The 23,250-nt window shown below is 43.9% G+C and overlaps 1 protein-coding gene across 2 annotated transcripts in view; it reads right to left on the bottom strand.

The window, feature by feature from the left end:
• Positions 1-542: 542 nt before the first annotated feature.
• The window catches only part of ADGRL3 (adhesion G protein-coupled receptor L3), an 821,427-nt gene continuing 798,719 nt past the window's right edge, over positions 543-23,250 (bottom strand). The window contains exon 24 of one of the 2 annotated variants that reach the window (XM_073340228.2): positions 543-1,294. In XM_073340228.2, the coding sequence (XP_073196329.1) occupies positions 1,224-1,294 (71 nt within the window). In that variant the 3' untranslated portion in view covers positions 543-1,223. The remainder of the gene's footprint in view (positions 1,295-23,250) is intronic. The other variant, XM_073340229.2, reaches the window with a different exon arrangement.

Raw genomic sequence — 23,250 nt, 5'->3', positions numbered from 1 at the left:
GTGGGGAAGCTCAGCCACATGATGCTTACGTGGACTTGGAGTCTGAGAAACCCCATGTGGCCATATGAAGGGGCCCGGATAATTAATGGGGTTCCAGGTTCATTTCACAACACTAAATGGAAAGAGGCAGCAGTACTCAAAGTGGGTTACTAATAGATTTTTCACTTCATTGGCCATTTTGAAAAGTAACAGAACAATTGTTTCGGTGTCACTGAATCTGCATTTTTTCCACCAGAAGAAGTTTTGGCTAAAACATTTCACACAGCTGTAATCATTGCCCTCAAGAGAATGAGGCTCACTCTAAAAAGAAAAACCAAAAAACCAGAAAAAAACCCAGCTGTATTTACACAGGAAAAGGAAATCTGATCAGCTTTCACTCAGAAGTGCTCTGTTTACAGAGCTGTCAGAGAAGTTGATGTTAAATGTTTTCTATTTACAAATGACAATTACACACTAAAGTACTGTGGTGACAGTTTAGCTCATTTTGGAATGATAAGGTATATTTCTTTCTCCCCCTGCCCCTCCCCCCCATATTAGATCTTTTTACACAGTGACCAATATTTACAGTAGCAACCAGTGACGCTGTGTGCCCCAATTTTATTGTGCCCAACTGGAGACTCCTTAATGAGCCCTAACTTTCAGAGGTGGGTGTTTCTACAAGTCAAGCCCATTTAAGGCATCTCAAGTTGGGAACCCAAATCTCAGGCCACCCAAAATCTCTAGCCACTCTTGAAAACGTAATCCATTAGCTGCCACTAAAAAAATAACTTCCCAGGGATGTGTTGTACGTCATGGTTCTGCTGGGCTAGAGAGCTCATACAACAAAGCCTTTCTAAAAATACTTCTCAGCCGAGCTACGCAGAGACTCCAGGATCCACAAGTGCTTTGCAGACATTAATTGACTGGGCCTCACAATACTTCCTGCACACTACAATTTACTATCTCATTTAGAGATGGGCAAACTGAGGCACAGAGAGGCTAACTCTGAGCAAATGTGTAAGCAAGCCAGGCAGTGCTTAATTTCTGCCAGGGCTTGCAAGGGTTTGCCAGGGCTGAATCCCGGCACCTCTAGGCTTGGCATTTGATAGCCAGGGCACCTCTGGGCTTGCAGCGTCAGTTATGAAAGTAAAAATATTGCTTGAGGCCCGGCACCTCTTTCATTACAAATTAAGCAGTGAAGCCAGGTATAGAACCCGGGAGTCCTGGGGCACTTCCTGTTGTTGCTAGATGACACTGTCTTCCATTGAGACTCTTCTAAAGCGTGGCTCCTGCTCTCGTGTTCCTCCACCTTCTGCTAAAAACAAGATCAGAGAAAGTAAACCAAGACCAAATAAAACCAACAGCCCTAAGGGCTAGCAGAGCCACCACCTGCCTCCTCCCACAATCCTGCTTTGTTAGGGTGTGTGGACCACCTGCAGTCTCGCTCCCCCAGCAGAATCGAATCAGGATTTTCCACAGCATGGTCAAGTGCCCTAGTCACTGGGCTACAAGTGAGACCCAACTTCCTTTGTGGATTTGGACCTATGTCCGTCTGGTGACTGCTGCGCTAAGTCTTCACAGCGGAGTTAACTCAGCGGGTCTACACTCCAAGTTACTCCTCTCGAGTGAGAGTGGCCACACCGTGAAATAGCACTCTATCTGCTGTGTCCGCATTGGCACTGCACTCACCCGTGGTGCGGTGCTAAGTCTTCCAGGGACACATCCCATAGTTCTTTGTGCCCCTGTGTACTGAGCCACTCTGGGAATTCCTTCCCCGTGAATTCTGGGAGAACTTGTCTGTCCTCTCTGGATATGAGGGGGATTGTGGGATGGCATTAGAGGACTAGCAGCATTGAAGTGGCGATAGCTTGCCTCTACATGAGAGGGTGGTTGTGTTAGCAGCTGACAAGCTGCACTCAGTAGGACTTGAGTTACGGAAGACAAGCCCTAAGAGGTGAAAAGCAATAGCGTTATAAGGTCTAAGTAGTACTAAGGTTCCACTTAAGCCCAATTTTAGAGAGTTTAAGTGGTGCATAGGCCTCTGCACCGAGGTGAAGTTTGCCCAGAGAGCCTAGTATCACAGCTTCATAGAGATTAAAGCCAGATCATCCAGTCTGACCTGTTGCACATCATAGGCCACCTCAACACCAAGTCCAACAACTGCAATTAGATCAAAGCATTACAGCCTGTAGGAAACTAAACTGTGACATGCTACAGACAGAGAACAGGAGGGACTGAGGTGCACCAATGTCCGAGATGCCTGCAAAGGCAGAGAAATGAGAATTAAGTTAGACATGATCCAGGTTATAAAGGGGAGGTGTGTACCTTGTGCACACACGATATTTCTCCTGCACACGGAGTCAGGAATACGTCCAGATGCTTCGTGCCAATGTTTTCAGCCACCCCAGGATGGACAGAATGGGCGTACCACTCCATAGACACTGATGCTGATTTTAATTGACACAATAATTCCTTTGTGCTTTAATTACGTCCTCTATCTGTCATTTGAGCTCCAGCTTTCTTCTCCATTGGGAAACCCCTATAATGCTTAACTGGATGAACATGCTTTACTTTCACCTCTGTTTATTTTACTATGGAACACTTCCCAGTAAGACTGTCATGCATGGTTTACTATCCCCATCTAATCTGGAGTTTGTTTAAGCAAGTTTTATTATAAATAGACCATTTGTATAAATCATTGCAAACTAAACAGATTTGTTTTGATATCAGGTATTAACTGAAGGGCGCTTCACAGACTTTTCTCTAAGTGCTGGATTTTACAGCTGTTTTTATAATAATTGCAACCTTGAGAGGAAAGCATCTCTTTTTATAGATGCAGTTTGGGAACTAGGGAGTCATGGTGTGTTAGTGGCAAAATGATATATGTAGGTTTCTTTATGAATAATATGGCACTCAAGAGGAGATTAGGAAAGGAAGAACTAGGTCAGGGAGAATTAGACTGTCATGGAGACATTCTTAAGGTTTACATTAGTTAACTTAATTTCCCCACATCCCTACAGGCCAGAGGACCTGTTTTACCGTCCATCACTGGATAGGAAATAGCACAAGGAAAACTATTCTCATGCTGTCTCCCACCTGGCCAAAATGAGGAAGCCAAGTGAAAGGAGTGATGTAGGTCATATTATGTGATAACATTCTTCCCATTCCCCTCGTATCTCAGGAGGACATTAAGCAAAAGCTACTAGAAGGTCCAGAAGGGATCATCTCAAACAAGAAATCACATACACGCATACTGGAAGGGAAAATATCAGGAAACCTACCAGGAGAGCATACAAGAAACCCAAAACAACTATTCTAAAAACTTGACGACAGCCAGTCAACAGAAAAAAACAAAAAGTGGAACCAACTACAACAACTCCACAGCCCATGGCACACCACCTTCGGGAGAAACCAGGGTGCCAGGACCCACCAGGTGGTCACTACACGACACACTAACATCATCAATTTACCAAGACTACCCCTCACTGGAGCTGAATATCTGTACTCTCCCAGGGTCTGGACTTCTGCCCTACCACAGAACCCAACACCATACTGACTTGTGGAGAACTGAAAAATTCTTTTGCTGACTCTGCCTCAAAGAATCTTTTCAGGACAATGACGAGACCACCCACAACTACCACATCCCCACCAACAGTCATACGGAAAAGGTGTCATCAGACTGGATACCCCACAGTGGACAAAACCACACTCTTGAAACATTACATTGATTGCTTCAGGAAAATAATTGACTGTGAAATTGTTAACAAATGTAACATCCATCACAATCTCATTGCCACCAAGAGGACACTTATACAGTCCCTGAAATCAAACCACCAGATAGTGATCAAAGCAACAGATAAGCGAGTGCGGGGGGGGGGCACAATAGTTTTCAACTGTGATGACTATGCCAGCAAGGCCAACTGACAACTCTTTGACAGCACCTATATAAAGAACTCAAAGAAGACCACACACCACAATTCACCCAGGAATTTAAGGATATCATGAAATCATTCCCCAGCCAACTCCAAGAGAAACTCAACAACCTCATCCCCCACGAACCCACCTCGGGGACCTTCTACATCTTTCCCAAGATATGCAAACAAGGGAACCCAGGCAGACCCATCATATCTGGCAATGGCACTGTAAGTGAAGGAATATCAGGACTCATGGAAACCATCCTCAAACCACTCACCACACAAAGGGCCAATTTCATCTGGGACTCAACCAACTTCCTCCAGAAACTCTGCAACATTAACAACTTCTCTCAGAACACCACCCTTTCCACCTTGGATATCACCTCCCTATACATCAAAATCCCTCACAAAGGCAGCATTGCTGCCTGCCTCAAATATCTACAAGACAATGGACAACACTCAGATACCCACCACAAACACATCACCAAAGTCATCCATTTGATCCTCACCCATAACAATTCTATATTCAACAATGAACACTTTTTTCAAACCATCGGAACAGCCATAGGTACCAGGCTGGCTCCCCAGTATGCCATTCTATTAATCGGCCATCTCAAGGAAGCATTTCTGGACAAATGCACCATGAAACTAGTGATATACCTGAGCTACATCGATAATATGTTCATGCTCTGGACAGATGAGCTAAATTCCCTCACAGATTTCCACCACAACTGCAACAGTCACCACCCATCCATTCAAACTCTCTCTAAAACACTCCCACACCTGCATCAACTTCCTGGACACCACAATCAGCTTCAGAAATGGACCCCTCCAGACAACTATGTACAAGAAACCCACAGATCACCACATTTACCTTCACAGATCCGGTAACCACCACAGACATACTAGGAAATCTGTTATCTACAGCCAGACACTCAGCTACCACAAAGTATGCTCTGAGGAGAAAGTCCAGGATGTACACCTTAATACCACCTTTACAAAACTAGGACGCTCCACCAGAAAGATAGATTGCATCATGAAACAGGCCACCCAAATGCCCAGATAGAACCTGCTTCAATACAGGAAAAAAACAACCCTTCAACCGCACACATCTGGTTGTCACCTACCATCCCATACAGGGAATCATTAAATAACTACAACCCATTGTGACATTCTATACCTTGGGGGATTGTGCTATAACCCCCATATTCCTCATTTTCATATAATCATGATCTTAGGTATAAAGCAAGCCTTCTAAGATATCGGGGAAAGGGTATGATCTGCTGAAAGTCATTTCTCTATCCACAGATGTGCATCATTAATGCATATGAGGTTATGAGAATTGTGTCGTATGGTTGTCACTAAAACATGCTGTAAATTGGGGGAATCAGCCAGATATTAGCTCCCCAGAGGCAACAGTAAGGAAAGTAACCAGTGTCGGGGCAGGATGTCAAACAACCCATCAACAAAATGAAAAAGTGAGCTGTAGCTCACAAAAGCTTATGCTCAAATAAATTGGTTAGTCTCTAAGGTGCCACTAGTACTCCTTTTCTTTTTGCAAATACAGACTAACATGGCTGCTACTCTGAAACCCATCAACAGTCATTGTCCAGCAAGGGAGCTACAATGCAATGACTCACCTGCATGAGGCCCCACCAGGGGAATTGCTCAGCTTTGCCTGGAGAGACTCAGAAATGCCCCCCAGACATGCCTGGACTTGTGCTCCCCTAGCACATAGACTGAGAGTATAAAACAGACAGAGTGGACACATACTGAGCCCTTTTCCTGCCCCCACCTATGCTGCAAGCAACCAAGACACTAAGAAGAAGACAAGACTCCAACACAGGAGGCTGGCCCATGTTTAAGGAACAAACCTGTATATTAAGGACTGCAATATCCAGTGGAGTGAGAAAAACTGCTTAATCTAGTTGCTGCCTAGTCTCACAGGTTTGAGAGTTTAGACTGCGTGCTTTTCTTTTCTTTTCTTTTGGTAACCACTCCAGCTTCTTATGCTTTGACTTATAATCACTTAAAATCTATCTTTATAGTTAATAAAGCTGTTTGTTTATTCTACCTGAAGCAGTGTGTTTGGTTTGAAGCATGTCAGACACTCTCCTTGAGATAACAAGCCTGGTACATATAAATTTCTTTGTTAAATTGACGAACTCATATAAGCTTGCAGTGTCCAGCAGGCATAATTGGACACTGCAAGATGGAGGTTCCTAGGGTTGTGTCTGGGACTGGAGATATTGGCTAGTGTCATTCAGTTGCAAGTAGCTGGGAGCAGCTTACATGCCAGAGGCTGTGTGTGAACAGTCCAGGAGAGGGGGTTCTCACAGCAGGTTAAGGCTGGCTCCTAGAGTCAAGGATTGGAGTGATCTAGCAGATCATCGGTCCATACAACACCAGAAAGGAACGTCAAACCCATATCAATGGGGACACCAAACTGAAAGAAATCTTTCCCAACCTCCCCACTTCTGCCTTTCAAACAACCCCCGATCTCACCAAGTCCATCATCAGAAGCAAGCTCCCCACAAACCAGGACACACCAACTCAAAGCAGCATCAAACCCTGCTAGAACAACAGATGCAAAATCTGAAGACATATCTCTATTGCTACAATGATCAATACACCCTCACAACACACCTTTCAAGATCCATGAGTCCTACACACGCCTAGCACAACATTTGGTGTACCTATCCAGTGCACTAAATCCCCCAATAAAAACTATGTGGGTGAAACCAGACAATCACTACATTCTTGAATGAATTCACACAGAAAAATAATAAAAGACAAAAATACCCTGTCACCTGTGGGCAAACACTTTTCACAACATAATCACTGCATAACTGACCCTCAGTCCTTGTCCTCAAAGGAAACTTGCACAAATACCTTCAAAAGGCAAGCTTAAATTCATATCCTTGCTAGACACTGAAAAACATGATCTTAATAAAGACACTGGATTTATGGCTTTTTACAACAATCTGTAAACTACTAACCCCTGCCCTCTTTTGGCCTATGACTGCAGAGGTGTTAACGAGCTACTTCACCTTGACTGGTCTCTTAGACTATGTGCTAACTACTTATGCTAAACAATCTGTTCCACCTTGTGTTTAGCTGTGACACTCTGAATACCTTTCCAGGCCAGAAGAAGAGCTCTGTGTATCTCAAAAGCTTGTTTCTTTCACCAGCAGAAGTTGGTCCAATAAAAGATATTACCTCACCCCTCTAGTCTTGCTAAGCAGCCACTAAGCAGACATTTTTATATCAGCAAGTGTGGACAACGTGCATCCAAGAGTTTTAAAAGAGTTAGCTGAGGAGCTTGCTGGACCATGAATGATGATTTTTCAATATGTCTTGAAGCACTGGGAAAATTTCACAAGCCTGGAAGAAAGCTTATGTTGTGCCAATATTTAAAAAGGGTACACAGGCTGACCCACGTAATTATAGGCCTGTTTGACATCAATTCTGGACAAGATAATGGAGCGGCTTATATGAGATGTAATATACGGGAATAAAGAATTAAACTAATTGGATGTATTTTCTGTGATTAGATTACAAGTTTGGTTGATAAAGGTACTAATGTTGATGTAATAGACTTCTGTAAGGCATTTGACTTGGTACTGCATGACATTTTGTTTAGAAAACTAGAAAGCTGTAAAGTTAACATGGCACACATTAAAAAGGATTAAAAGCTGGTTACGTGGCATTGTAAATGGGGAAACGTCAATGAGCAGGTGTGTTTTCAGTGATCTTCTTCAAGGATCAGTTCCTGGCCACACATTAGTTAACCTTTTTATTAATGACCTGGAGGAAAAAATAAAATTATCCCTGATGAAGTTTGCAGATGACACATAAATTGGAGGGTGGCAAAGAATGAAGAGGACAGGTCACTGAATCTGGATCACTTGGTAAGATGGGCACAAGCAAACAGTATGTGTTTTACCATGGTTAATAGAAAAATGTATACCTCTAGGAACAAAGAATGCAGGCCGTACTTACAGGATGGAGGATTGATCCTGAGAAGCAGTGACTCTGAAAAAGATTTGGGAGGGGGATCATGGCGGATAATCAGCTGAACATGAGCCCCCACTATGACACTGTGGCCAAAAGAGCTTGTAGCCCAGTGGGCTAGCTTGCCTTTATTATATTTACTGCTCTGCATTATATTCAGCAGTAACGCAAGAAACCTACAGGTCTGTATTCTGTAAGACATTAGCTTCATAGAATATCAGGGTTGGAAGGGACCTCAGGAGGTCATCTAATCCAACCCCCTGCTCAAAGCAGGACCAATCCCCAACTAAATCATCCCAGCCAGGGCTTTCTCAAGCCTGACTTTAAAAACTTCTAAGGAAGGAGATTCCACCACCTCCCTAGGTAACGCATTCCAGTGCTTCACCACCCTCCTAGTGAAATCCTAATATCCAACCTAAACCTCCCCCACTGCAATTTGAGACCATTACTCCTCATTCCGTCATCTGCTACCACTGAGAACAGTCTAGATCCATCCTCTTTGGAACCCCCTTTCAGGTAGTTGAAAGCAGCTATCAAATCCCCTCTCATTCTTCTCTTATGCAGACTAAACAATCCCAGTTCCCTCAGCCTCTCCTCATAAATCATGTGTTCCAGTCCCCTAATCATTTTTGTTGCCCTCCGCTGGGTGCTTTCCAATTTTTGCACATCCTTTTTGTAGTGTGGGGCCCAAAACTGGACACAGTACTCCAGATGAGGCCTCACAAATGTCAAATAGAGGGGAACGATTACGTCCCTCCATCTGCAAATGCCCCTACTTATACAGCCCAAAATGCCTTTAGCCTTCTTGGCAACAAAGGCACACTGTTGACTCATATCCAGTTTCTCGTCCACTGTAACCCCTAAGTCCTTTTCTGCAGAACTGCTACCCATTCGATCCCTAGTCTGTCGTGGTGAATGGGATTCTTCCGTCCTAAGTTGAACCTCATCAGATTTCTTTTGGCCCAATCCTCTAATTTGTCTAGTCCCTCTGTATCCCATCCCTACCCTCCAGTGTATCTACCACTCCTCCCAGTTTAGTGTCATCTGCAAACTTGCTGAGGGTGCAATCCACACCATCCTCCAGATCATTTATGAAGATATTGAACAAAACCGGCCAGCTTTCTATCCACCTTATAGTCCATTCATCCAGCCCATAGTTCTTTAACTTGCTGGCAAGGATACTGTGAGAGACCGTGTCAAAAGCTCTGCTATGATTCAATATCAGGCCCTGATATGATTCTATATCTATCATTCTACATCAGGCCCTGATCCTCAAAGGTGTTTAGGCACCTAACTCCCACTGATGGTGCTTAAATACCTGTGAGTATTTGGACCTCTGCTTACAGCCTCCTCTTCCCTCTATGTCTGTTCTTCTCCCTCCCGCAACACCCTGTGCCTCTCCCTCCCCTCCCCTGACACCCTGTGTCACTCCCGCCTCCACCCAACTCCCCTCCCCCCGACACCCTGTGCCTCTCCCTCCCCTCCCCAGCTCCCCTTGAGTAGGCCCATTGAGTTCAGTGGGATTGCCTGTAGGGGAAGATGCTATTCTCTATCAGCAAAAGTGGATGGGAACCTGGGAGGCAGTGAGCATGAGATGGTCGAGTTCAGGATCCTGATACAGGGAAGAAAGGAGAGCAGCAGAATACGGACCCTGGACTTCAGAAAAGCAGACTTTGATTCCCTCCGGGAACTGATGGGCAGGATCCCCTGGGAGAATAGCACGAGGGGGAAAGGAATCCAGGAGAGCTGGCTGTATTTTAAAGAATCCTTATTGAGGTTACAAGGACAAACCATCCCGATGTGTAGAAAGAATAGTAAATATGGCAGGCGACCAGCTTGGCTTAACAGTGAAATCCTTGCTGATCTTAAACACAGAAAAGGAGCTTACAAGAAGTGGAAGATTGGACAAATGACCAGGGAGGAGTATAAAAATATTGCTCAGGTATGCAGGAGTGAAATCAGGAAGGCCAAATCACACCTGGAGTTGCAGCTAGCAAGAGATGTTAAGAGTAACAAGAAGGGTTTCTTCAGGTATGTTGGCAACAAGAAGAAAGTCAAGGAAAGTGTGGGCCCCTTACTGAATGAGGGAGGCAACCTAGTGACAGAGGGTGTGGAAAAAACTAATGTACTCAATGCTTTTTTTGCCTCTGTCTTCATGACCAAGGTCATGTACTCGAAGGGGGATCAGAGCTGGGCAGTGGGTTGCGGCGCAGGAGGAGGTCAGGGATGCAGGCTCCAGGCTGCGTTTACCTCAGGCAGCTCCTGGAAGCAGCAGTGCGTCGCCCCTCCGGATCCTACGCAGAGGAGAGGCCAGGCAGCATGGTGAGCTGCCCTGTCCACAGGCGCTGTCCCCGCAGCTCCCATTGGCCACTGCAGAGCTGGGCGCTTGGGGCGGGGGCAGCACACGGAGCCCCTTGGCTGCCCCTACATGCAGAAGCTGGAGGGGGACATGCCACTGCTTCCGGGAGCCGTGCAGAGCCAAGGCAGGCAGGTAGCCTTCCTTAGCCCCTCTGTGCCACTGACTGGACTTTTAAAGGCTCGGTCAGCAGTGCTGACCGGAACCACCAGGGTCCATTTTTAACCGGGCGTTCTGGTAAAAAAAAACAGACACCTGGCAACCCTATGGGAGAGGCACAGGGTGTTGGGGGAGGGGAGTTGGGTGGAGGCGGGAGAGACACAGGGTGTTGGGGGGAGAGGAGTAGGGTGGAGGCGGGAGAGACACAGGGTGTTGGGGGAGGGGAGGGAGAGGCACAGGGTGTTGCGGGGAGGGGAGGGAGAGGCACAGGGCATAGAGGGAAGAGGAGGTTGTAAGCAGTATTGTAATGATTCAGTGCCCTTGCAAGACAAGACAGTTGGTAAATGACTGGAATTTAGTATATAGACCAAAACAGGGCTACTTTGGGCTCACTGGGTGCCTGACCTGAAACCCTAGGGTGTGAACTCTGCCCCTCTAGGAATGGGAGGTATGGGAGAAGTGATAAAAGACAGGGGGACCATTGCAATGATTTCACAGGAGGAAGGAGGAGAATGGGCTTGAGGCAAGGGAAGAGAGGGAGACGGAGGATGAGGGAGGGGGTGTTTGTGAAGTGAGGGGTGGGGTAGGAGAGGGCAGGATGAGGGGTTTGTGGGACAAGGGAGCAGTGTTTGGGGAGGGTGGGTTGAGCTTTACAGTGGTAGGAGGGAACTTACACTGTTCAAGGTCTTCAATGGGCTAGTGGTATTTCAAGAGAGAGTCTTTGTTGCCTGTCTAATGACTCCTTCAATGGCAGAGTGTCTCCAGTGGGGGTCACATTGCCTGAAGCTGAGGTGAGTGGCACATGTCCTTCATCCCTTCAGCTCTGCATCTGGCAGAGCCCCCCCAGATCCATCCAGATCTTGGCGCATCCCCAGGCTTTGGGGAAAGGACTGACCCCCTTTTCCTTTCCCTCCTTCCAAGCCTTCCCTGAGGTTTCCTCAGAGTTCTGCATGGCAGAAAACCTCAGTAACGTATCTGACTTCCTCAGGGGCATGAGAACAGAACTAGGCAAGAGACACATAAAAATCACTGCACACAACACACTAACTCCTCTCCCACCCTCCGGCTGCTGGCAAACCCAGAGCTCTAAGAGAGTCAAACATCCAGCCGGTTAAGGGTATCGCACCTTGGTTTAGGAAGCTAGATGTCACCTTGTTGCTACCTGTGGAGCCATGCTTCCCCATTTAGCTGCACCTGCATTCTTGGGATTTCTTTTTATAACAGGGGAATGCATTTTCTCATTTATTTCCCTCTCCCCTAGCACTGCAGGTTGCATTGTTCCCCCTTGTAGTGCTGTGCTTGTCAAGGCCAACTATAGCCCTGAACTGTTGTCAGCTAAAATGCCTAGGTGCAAAATGTCAATGCTGTTCAGTATGACACATTGTCTCCAGCTGGTATCAACAGCCACTTACAGAATGACCCTTTTATATAAATATATGAATTGTAGCAATGTGCCTCCATTGGGCCACACTTGCAGCTATTTTACATTGCAGTAGTCACTGCGCATCCTGATAAAGAAACAGTATGATTGCTACCCTTTTATCTTCCAGGGAAAATAGTTTTGTTCAATACCACTGATGGCCTCACTGGCTTTAATTATTTTTTCATGCTATTATGCAGCCTTTGAGATATGCTTGCTTCAGAATTTGAAATGCTAACTACTTAAGCAGTATTGTAATGATTCAGACTGCAAGCCAAGACAGTAGTTAAATGACTGAAATTTAGGATATAGCTCTGAAAACTGGGCTAGTTTGGGCTCAGTGAGTGCTTGACGTGAACCCCTAGGTAGTGAACTCTGTCCCTTCACTGAACAAAACTGTGACTGAAACAGAATGATCAAGCATTATGGGAAGTCACATGCTGAAAACCTTTCTATAATGCTAGAATACGAAAGACTATATTTTAATTCTAAGGTACTACGGTTTTACTTTGATCTAGTTGATTTCACTCAAAAGGGGTAAATCTCATTAGCTGAACTGGAGCAGCCAATATATTTTACATATTTTAATGTCTTCACAGAGAAATGCTGGTTGGTATTGAAGCCAGTGATTATGACTGATAATTAGGCAGCAAAAAAAAAAAAAGGCCAATTAATAACGCCAGGTGGGCCAACATTTTGTGGACGCTGATGTTCATAAACCATCCAAAATTTAGACAAATAAGTGTAAGAGCATATGCAGAAATACGTTTGCTCGAAAATGCACGTACTATGCAATATATGTGCACTAAGAAGTAAAAGCAATACATTTGGGAAGAATTTTTGAGATCTGTCATGTGGCAAGCATGTGGGACAAGGTAAGGGTTATTATAGCCCCATGATGCCTGCGCAATCGCCCTTTCGTCTCAGGGTAGTGTAGCCTAGGGGCCAAAGTCAATGTGGCTGCCCTCTCTCAGGGCTGTGTGGTCCAATGGCCAGTGTCAAATATAGCTGCCCTTTCTCTGCAGGTGGCCAGAGTTGATAAGGCTGCCCTCTTTCCGAGGGCTGTGTGGCCTAGTGGCCAATCAGGGTCGACGAAGTAGGGGGACCTGGGCCCTCCCTACTTCACCAGGTCCCAGCCCAGGGCCTTGTCAGTGGCAAGTGTGCTCACCACTAAGTCCCTGGGGATCTGACCGAAACACACTGACTTAATGCCTGGTTCTATAATTGGTCCACTGTCTAGTTCCCCTGGGCCACTTCCTACTGCATCTCCGGGTTCTTTGGCCTGTGCCGCTGCCAGTGGCTCTGACCTCTCTCGGGTGTCTACAGGTACCTGGATATCCACTGGTGTCTCCTAGCCTTTGGCTCCTGTGGTCTGGGGCTTCAGCAGCTCCCTGCAATGTATGTCCTACCTCCTTGGTGGTCAGTCTGAACTGAGCCCAGCTGTTCCCTTTTATACTTGGTTTGCAGCCGGAGCATGCCCAGCAGGGCCGGGTGGGTGTGGCCTCCTCGGCCCATAAGGTGGAGTTAACCCCTGCAGGATCAGTGAGGGGCAAGCATGCCCTGTCACAAGGCCAAACAAAAATGCTACTTACCTGGAATCTCTTCTCACTTTGACAGATGAATGTTCAGCTAGTGCTGACTTGACTTCTGGGTTTATTTGTTTTTATAGTTTCTCATATGAGAAGGGAGTTGGATCCTGGATGCAAAACACTACTAGGACCAAGATTTTCACAAATGGGTACCCAGAAGTAGGCTTCTATGGCCACATTTCAGCACCTAAATAAGTGGCCTGTTTTTTTTCCAGATGCACACCCAGCAGCTCCCTTTGAAGCCAATGGGAGCTGCTGGGGGCTCAGCACTTTTGAAAATCAGCCCATTTAAGTGCCTCAGTGTGGACTTAGAAGCCTAACTTTAGGCACCGAGTCTTGAGATTCTTCACCTAGATGACTCAGAACAGCTAAGTGTTCAACACTTTGACCCAGCTTCCACTTTGTTTTTTATCACACACATCCAAAGGAACTCCAGTGGAGTTATTCTAGATTTACACTAGTGTCACTGAAAGGTGATTGTTTTTCCTGTCTAGTTTTATTTATTTTTTCAATTCCTAGGAAAGAGTACACATGACTCACGCCATATGTCAGCAGTCTTCATGGCCAGCATTTCCAATGGCATAGGTTAGGACCCCATGCAGTCACATGTCCTAGACAATCTTCCCTCTGGGAAGCAGTGCCTTTTTGTCATCAGTGAGTCTACCGAAATGGACAGGAAGACCAATGGCAGTAAAGGTAGTATTGAAGCTGACAGAAGTGGTTAATAAGCTAGATCTACTATTAAATAGAAGAGAGGGAGGGAACACGAGAAAGGAAGTGATATAATTCTCTGATAACTTGCTGTCTTAAGCAAAGAAGAGGGAGAGCCCCGCAATAAATCACTTGTGATGTGGAACCAATGAAAATAAATGTATTTTTTTTAGAAAGAGAATACAGGTGTTGTCTAGAATCAGACTGGGGAGGCAACTGGAAACCTGAGAAGCTGCATGTTTGGCTCACACAGAAAACTGAATGATGATCCTTCAAACCATTGGTCATTCAGGAAGTCCTTACTTACTTCAGTATCTCATTGACATCAATGGCATTGCATACATGCATATGGTTTTGCAGATTGGGCCACAAATCTTATGAAGAATAATGCCAGGATTCTGTCCAACCAGGCTGGAAAGCTTGATGCTACCAAATGCTCCAAAACTCAAAGGAAGTCTTTTGATCCAGCAAGGTGTATTGAGGATTGTATTGGAATTGCAAGTTATCACTTTAAGAGCAGGGATTCCTGGTCCCTCACGCAGACTAAGGGACGTTGTAGTGAAGGGTACATTCAGTGGCAGTCTAGAAACAGCCAGGCTAACACAAGGTGTAGTGACTTGGGCTCTCTGCCTTAGGGAGCAGCCTGCTTTGTCTCTCTCTGTGTTTTGCTGACTGAGTATTTTAATTCTGAATTCTAAGAATATAAGCAGTGTTCTGGTGCAACCTTCCAACAAGAGTACTTGATGTTTTAATCTAACTTCTCTCTGTGTATAGCATGAACATAACAAAGGTGAATTCCCAGGTAAAGCTGACTGTAGACTAAGCTACCTGGATGGCTAGGTACAGGACATTGTTGTGGGTTCCTAAAACGCTGCTGTCCTCTTGCTGATGTTCACTAAATGAAATGTCTCTTTAGCACTCAGGAGGTATTGGGAGTGCTGCTTTAGTGAATCCATAATTCCTTCCATCTGCAAGCATCAAGATAAGAATTGATATAGCGATTCTCCATTTGATAAATATTTTATTGATTTCTTTCATTTTTATCCTGTTTAATTATAGGACAGTCATTAGAAAATCAGAAATAAGCATTCTAATAAGTCACTGGGTCATCCTCTTTAACAGTACTGAAGTATTAATTGAGCTTTCCATCTTTGGCAGGGTAAAAGGGGAACATGAGGGAATTACAGGCCAGTATGTTTAATTTCTATGCCCAGTCAATTGCTAGAGCAATTAGCAAAGCAGACATTTTGAAATTATTTAGAGCAAAAAGAGATAACCGGTAACATGGGAAGAAGGGGAAATTACCAGGGGAAAGAGGAGGATGTATAAGAAGATATTAAGGACCTGTAGGAGCAAAGGCAGTAAAAGGGAACAAGGACGTGTACAGGTACATGAGAGGCTGTGGAGATGACTAAACAAAATGTAGTTGTGTATTTAACAGGCAGGAAGAGCAAACAACAGATGTCAGGGAGACAGATGAAATGGCTCATAGCTACTTTGCTGCAGACTTCACTTAAGAAGCAACTCACAGCTTAATGCAATCGTAGTTAATGAGGAAACAGAGAGGTTACCAGGCAGCAAATAGGCTAAAGACGAACTACTGGAAAATATTCAGCTCATCAGACAGCCAGTGAAGTTCAGCCTAGAGTGCTAAAGCGCCCAACAGAATGAATATGGAAACACTGGCTCTCATAGGGGAGAGATGAGGTCCACAGAAGGCTGGAAAAGGGAAAACACGGAGCCTTTTTTTGAGAGAGAGAGAGAGAGAGAGAGAGAGGAAGCACAGAACGAGTGAACTGCACTCATTTCTGCTTAGCATCTGTCATAAATATAAAGGGAAGGGTAAACCCCTTTGAAATCCCTCCTGGCCAGGGGAAAGCTCCTCTCACCTGTAAAGGGTTAAGAAGCTAAAGGTAACCTCACTGGCACCTGACCAAAATGACCAATGAGGAGACAAGATACTTTCAAAAGCTGGGAGGAGGGAGAGAAACAAAGGGTCTGTGTGTCTGTCTATATGCTGGTTTCTGCCAGGAATGGAGTCTTAGAACTTTTAGTAAGTAATCTAGCTAGGTATGTGTTAGATTATGATTTCTTTAAATGGCTGAGAAAAGAATTGTGCTGAATAGAATAACTATTTCTGTCTGTGTATCTTTTTTGTAACTTAAGGTTTTGCCTAGAGGGGTTCTCTATGTTTTTTAATCTAATTACCCTGTAAGATATTTACCATCCTGATTTTACAGGGGGGATTTCTTTATTTCTATTTACTTCTATTTTTATTAAAAGTCTTCTTGTAAGAAAACTGAATGCTTTTTTCATTGATCTCAGATCCAAGGGTTTGGGTCTGTGGTCACCTATGCAAATTGGTGAGGCTTTTTATCCAACATTTCCCAGGAAAGGGGGGGTGCAAGTGTTGGGAGGATTGTTCATTGTTCTTAAGATCCAAGGGTCTGGGTCTGTAGTCACCTAGGCAAATTGGTGAGGCTTTTTACCAAACCTTGTCCAGGAAGTGGGGTGCAAGGTTTAGGGAAGTATTTTGGAGGGAAAGACGCATCCAAACAGCTCTTCCCCAATAACCAGTATTAGTTTGGTGGTGGTAGCGGCAAGGACAAAGGGTGGAATATTTTGTACCTTGGGGAAGTTTTGACCTAAGCTGGTAAAAGTAAGCTTAGGAGGTTTTTCATGCAGGTCCCCACATCTGTACCCTAGAGTTCAGAGTGGGGGAGGAACCTTGACAGCATCAATACTCAGTACACTTCTAGCACAATTAGAGCCTAATCCAACACCCACAGGTGCAACTGAGTCATTCCATTGAAGGCAGCGCTGCGGTATTGGGTCCTTAACACAGAAGTCGCATTGTAAGCATCCATGGGACAAGAAGGTGACGTAATCGATGAAATGGGTTTGCCAATAACAAATTATGGTGATTTAACCTGAATTATTTTTCTTCGCTAGGATAATAAGCTGAATGGATCAAGGAAATGCAGTGGGCCTAGTATATCATTATGACATTTCATTTAGTTCCTTGAGGCATTCTCTTAGGGAAACTACAGAAACACAGATTAGCTAGATCGCTTGTAATATGGATACAAAAACAGGTCAGAGATTAGATATTCAGTATCTGAATCTAAAGCTATTCAGCATACAGGCTTCACTAATTAACTTATGTGGAACCACTTTACCTTTGTCCTTATAAGAATCTCATTTGGTAAGTTTCAGATCATTTCTGCAGGCAATCAAGTCCATACTTTATATACTGCAAGTCTCCAAAAGAAAGCAGTATGGGTTTGCATAGCTGGGGATAGTCTGACCTGTATAAAAGGAGATTCAGTAAGGACCAAGATGATGGAGTAATCAAAGGCACAAATACAGAGCTGAGAACACATGTTGGGAAGTTGAACCCCAAAGGATGGTCTGGGGAATTTGAATGCAAACTGATTGGTTCAGCAGTGTGACATTGTCCCATACATACCCTACTCAGTACTGGCTAGGACTCCATTGGGATTCAGTTGTGGACATCCCCAACCTAAAAAGAGACAATTGGAGAAGCCAAAAGCTGGTAGGATGATGACCTCTGGGAACAGATGAAGTGAGCGCAGCATACTCAGGCCCAAGGAAGAACGTGCCTTTCATCAGTCCGCACTGTAGTAGCACAGGCATGTCACTGAAGAGTTATTGGGTTTCAAAGAGAGTCCCATTAGATATCCTTGGCCAAAGGGGCAAGGACAGTGCATCATAGATCTTTCTGGACATGGGGAAAATTTCTCATTGTTCTCAATAATGGTGTTGGACTCTTTTGAAAATCAGATCTAACTGATCCATTATCAGTAAAACTAACAAGGAGGGTGCACTGGTCTAGTGGTTATGGCACAGGACTCCTGAATCTGCCGTTGACATGCTTTGAACTTGGGAAGGTCACAACTTTCAGTGCATCAGTTTCCTGAGGGAATGCTGAATTCCTGAACATATGTAAAGTGTTTGGAGTTCATTGGGGAAAGGTTTTATGTAAGTGTCAATATTTGTATAAAATTTTTGACACATAAAGAACTGTGTGTGAATTCAACTAAGAATTCACTATGGTCACTAGGCTTCATTTAATTTACGTTTCTTTGTTACCCATTTAAAAATCTCAGCATCTGATAAGTGTTTCCACAGTACAGGCTCTGAGAGCACACAGTTATTTCCTAGTCCAACCATATGGGAATGCTGTGTGGCAACACGTGTTGGCAGTCGCAACCCTATAATAATTTCGCAATGGAGCGTGGAAACTGGAAGGGAAAAGCTAACAGCAGTTTTCTTTTTAGCTGCTTACCTCCTTTTTACAAGTATATCTCCATACAGAACATGCATTTGGGACCTGTATTCCCTGCTACAGTGGGACCTCCCTTTATGGAGGGGGAATCCTTCAAATGTCTAGGCTCACCACAGATTTCATTGCCCACTTTATTACGGTAAGAGCATCCAACATGTGGAACAAATAGCACTGTGAGAGTTGAGCAAATAATTGTGGGGTTTTTTTTGTTTGGGTGGGGCAGGACACAAAATCTGGGAAAAGAATTTAAAAATTCAAACTGAAATTGAATTTTTGGGGGTTTTCTCACCAAAATGAAAAACAAAACATATTTTTTGTTTTAGATCAAATAAAATGTTTTGTTTAACCCAAAAACATTTTTTGCTTCATGTTTGGATTTTTTTAACCATTTTTCTTTGATAAATAAATGTAGCTAAATTTCAAAACAAAATATCATTTTGAAACATGGTCAAAATGAACCACTTTGACTTTAAAAAAATCTTTCTTTTTTGGCTGAAACTATTCACTTAATTCAATTTAATTCACTCGATTCGTGATTAGTTTCAGTGGCTCCAAAATGCATTTTTCAGCCACTTTACTATTTGCTAAAAATAATTCACCGAGCCCTAGTCCCTCACTTTTTTCTCCCCAGAGAACTCATGTGCATGGACTCCAGCAGAAAGAAGCTGGGCCACTATTCTCCTGCTGCAAAGGTGGTGGAAAGCAGGGTGCTAGAGTCCTTATCCCATCCCATTTTATTTAAAATGAAGATTTGAGTTCGGTGCTGGCTCATAAAGCCTTATCTTGTTAATTCTCTCAGGCTAGCCTCTAGTGTGCACTCACTTCTTTATAGCTGGCCATTGAATGTGATGGAAAGGGCCGTGAAACTGAAGGCACCAGCAACAATGTTCTTGGCACATTCTAGCCAGACAAAGTAATAAGCGCAGCAAGAATCAGCTACAGTCAAGGGACTTATTTTCCCCCTACTCCTAGAAGAGGGAAAAAACCCTAAGTTTTAATTGATGTGCCAGGATTATTATTATTAACGTGTAAGGGATTTGTTCAAAATTCCCATTAGTCTTTTGTTGGATCAATTGATGAATGGTCTGGTTGTTATCTCTTGATGCTCTCCCCAAAAGCTTTCTCCAGTGAAACCAATGGTGTTTCACAGCCATCGAAGTAGGTGAGATCTTTGTTGTAACCATTATACAAGGCCTTCAGAGCATGTTAACATCTTGCTGCATTTGGAAGCAGACATTTAGATTTTCTGCCACTGGGATCCAAATTAAATGCTGAAGTAAATGCCTCAAAGGTAAGTGGCGGGAGACAGGTTGAAAACAGCTTTATTACAGCCATCATTTACCCATGGAGTGTCCTGCTGCTGGTAACAACCTTTTCAGAGTTGTAGGGTAACATGCAGTTGATTACAACTGGCATATGACGATATTGAGTAATCTATATATGTGATGGGCAGCATAATGTTACTCTCTTGGCATTCCTTAGCTTTTCTCGCAGCCATAGAACTGCATATAATAATACATTACCCCCACTGGACACGGACGTGAAGAAAGCTAGTGTTACCACCACCACATATTGGATCACAGAGAGACAACATAAATGCTGCACAGCATGAGGACAAAAATCCTGTCTCTTCCACTCTGCTTAGCAGGGAAAGCTTATTTGTAGGGGGGGACTTCAATTAGACCAAGTAGCAGATCATCAAGCAAAGGCAGATTATCTTGTGTTGGGGAAATAATAGGCCTTTTAACTAGTGACTTGGCTTTTAAGAAGTATGTTGTCAGCCAGATCTGTAACTCAGTGATTTGAATGGGCCTATTCAGATTTACACCAGCTGAGGAGTTAGCCTGCATATCAATTGAGCATGATGGTTGCTTCGTGAGTTTTCTGTTTTCTTTTTTAAAAAGCTCTGTCAAAATATCAACCCTTTGCTTCCAGCTCATAATAACTGCACTGTCCTACTGCTTCATCTTTATGGAGTTTTTTTATTGAGGTTTTTAGCTTGGGTGTTTTACATGTGATTGTACAGAGCATTTAAGGAATAGACACAAAAAAGAATATACACAGAGGAAAAGGAAACCAAGCAAACTGCTAGTAGTTAAGAAAATGTTTTGTTGGCAAGTTTTTGGGTAAGAATATCACCAGCTGAAATGTGTACATGAATTATATGACTGATAAGTAGCAGGCACCTGTAACAGCTATTTCAGTTTGGAAACAGAAGGTTTCCAAATTAAAACTAACTTGGCTAGTCTACAATGTTTCCATGTTAAATAGAATATGTCTCCTAGGACAGCGTATACATATTGTTTCATTTATCATCCATATGTTCTTACGACTGGCCAAAAATGAATAGCTTCTATAGATACCTTTTCCTTCCTGTTTTCTGTCTCAGTCTCCAGTGGTGGAGAAACCCATAAGATTTTGTTACATAAAAGCAGGAAGTTCTGACTCTTGATTAGTTAAAGACATTCGCTTGGCAAGTCTGTAGATCCAGCTGTTTGCCTGACCAGAGATCAGCAGTTTGGAAGTAACGTTAACCAAGAAGACTGTATATATAAGTTAGTTTATATCGACTCATTCCAACTGAGTAGTGAAAACAATTATTCACTTCTGATGAACCAATTAGAAGGCAGATGCAAAGTTCCTTCTGATTGGCTCCTCCTCAGAGGTGACTTGATGGTTCTTTTTTCTGAACTTCAGTCATCGTTTCCTGGTTAGTGCAGATGTTTGAAAGAAAAGCCATTTCACTTTATTAACCCATGGCTATTGTGCAACATTTTCCAACCTTGAAATTTCTGAGGAGAATGCTCCGAATGTACATAACAACACACACACTGGGTTCACGTTTTGTTGACTGATCCTCAAACTGTTTATTGTTCCTCCTCAGGGGACTAAATTTCCATGGACGTCTGCAACTGGCACCAGGGGCTGTTCAGACACCAGTACCAAACCTTCAGCTGAATAGGGCAGCCCATTGGATGGCCTAGTACAGCTAGAGTGATGGTTACTGTTCAGACACCAGCGCTGCACTGCAAGGCATATGAGCTGCTTTGTACTGACTGAGGCCTCTGGGTTTGTAACTCAAACCCTCTGGGGACCATGTGGTCTCCCCTTTGTCACAGCACCACCTGGGACAAATCATGGGTCCTCCTCTTCCTTTTCAACAGGTGAATATTATCCACTGTACCCCTAGCTACTCCCCAAACACACACACATGCATCACCCATTCTCTCCCTGTCCACCCCCACAGAGCTGGCATCACAGAGCAATTGAGGGCGGTGAGGAGGAGATAATTACCTCCCTTGTTGCCAGGCTGTGGGAGGAAGTCAATGGCTTTGGAAGAGGTCTCAGATGTGTTTGAACCAGCCCTAACAGCTGTTTATTGTGGCATTGGCTCTGTCCAGACGCTTTGTGCAACATCTTCTGAGTTGTGTACATTACACGTGTTATTCTACACTTACGTTGTATTCTCACTTGGGTTTGGCTTCTAGCTGGCTAGCTACTTTCTGGTCTACAATTGGGTCGAAGACAAGATGAAGACTATAGATGCATGCTGCTCTATCGGGCTATATTGGAAAGAAGAACCAAATGAACGATGACAAGACATGCAGGGAAACAAATACTGTTTTAAACTCCTCAGCTGATATTGGTGGGAGGGAGGAAAAAGGGAGAGGAGGAGAATGGAAAGTAAAATATTTATAAAAGCTCTTGACAGTGTGCTTTTAATTTTTTTCTCTATCATTCCAGATTTTCCTTATCCTACAAATAAAATGTTATATACAGGGAGTGATGCTTGGGTCTGACAGCTTAGAAGAGCACCTTTCCTGACCATGCTAGGAAGCTGTTTTCAGTGATTTTTACCCTTTTCCATATGACACACAATTACACAAAGCCATTTGAGAGTACTGCCTCTGATTCCAATCCTGTAATGACTGCACCCCAGAGCTCCTGAGTAGGTCACAGGGATATCCACATGTGTAGTGACTACTGTACCAGAAGGCCTACAGTGTACTCAGAGTGCATCACATTTTGTCCAAATCTTTGGAGTGGAGCAGTTTTGAAATAGATAACCAGCTAGTGTCAATCAATGGGACCTACATTGATTTCAGCAGTGTTAGGCTGACATATATCAGCTAGGGATCTGGCTCACTGACTGCTGCGGGAGTTTGCAAAACTCTGGTTGTTTTGATCCCAGACCAACTGCTCCTACAGATGAAAATACTATAAACTGACCTAACTTCAATGACGTATTAGGAATGGTCAACAGCTTCCCTGATCACAGAGCTATTGTTAATTTTGTCTCTGCTGATCTCCACTTCAAAGACTCAAAACAACAGTACAGAGGAAATAAAACTGAGTGCTTCACAAAACAAGGGAAGATTATCTGATTTCAATTTTGTGCCACGGGATGTTCAGAATTCTACACCACAAAGAAGACCCCGAGACTGCATTACACTTCTATGCTTATTAATATCTCATAACATTTCATCCCTGCAATAGTCACTAACCAAAATCAGCATTAAGTGAGGTTAAATAGCTAAAAGCAAATATGAGCTTGCCCCCTTTTCAGTTATTTTTCACGGAGGAGGGACACTAGCAGTGATCGCAGTTCAAGCTTGTGTGCTCTTAGGGTCTCCATAGCCAGTTTTTAGTACGGTAAGATATCTTTTCAGTCCTGTTGCTTGTGGAAGTCTGCAGGGTCTTCTGTTTTGTGTATGCTGTTCTGCGCAGGTGTGTGTGATGCAAAAACACGGTTTGACTGCTACGTTAAGGATGCACTATTACAATTGCAAAGCTTGGCA

Source organism: Lepidochelys kempii, chromosome 4 (assembly GCF_965140285.1).
Source record: "Lepidochelys kempii isolate rLepKem1 chromosome 4, rLepKem1.hap1, whole genome shotgun sequence".
In the NCBI taxonomy this organism is placed as follows: domain Eukaryota; kingdom Metazoa; phylum Chordata; order Testudines; family Cheloniidae; genus Lepidochelys; species Lepidochelys kempii.
The sequence above is the reverse complement of the archived record's forward strand: the minus strand, read 5'-3'. Positions and strand labels throughout refer to the sequence as shown.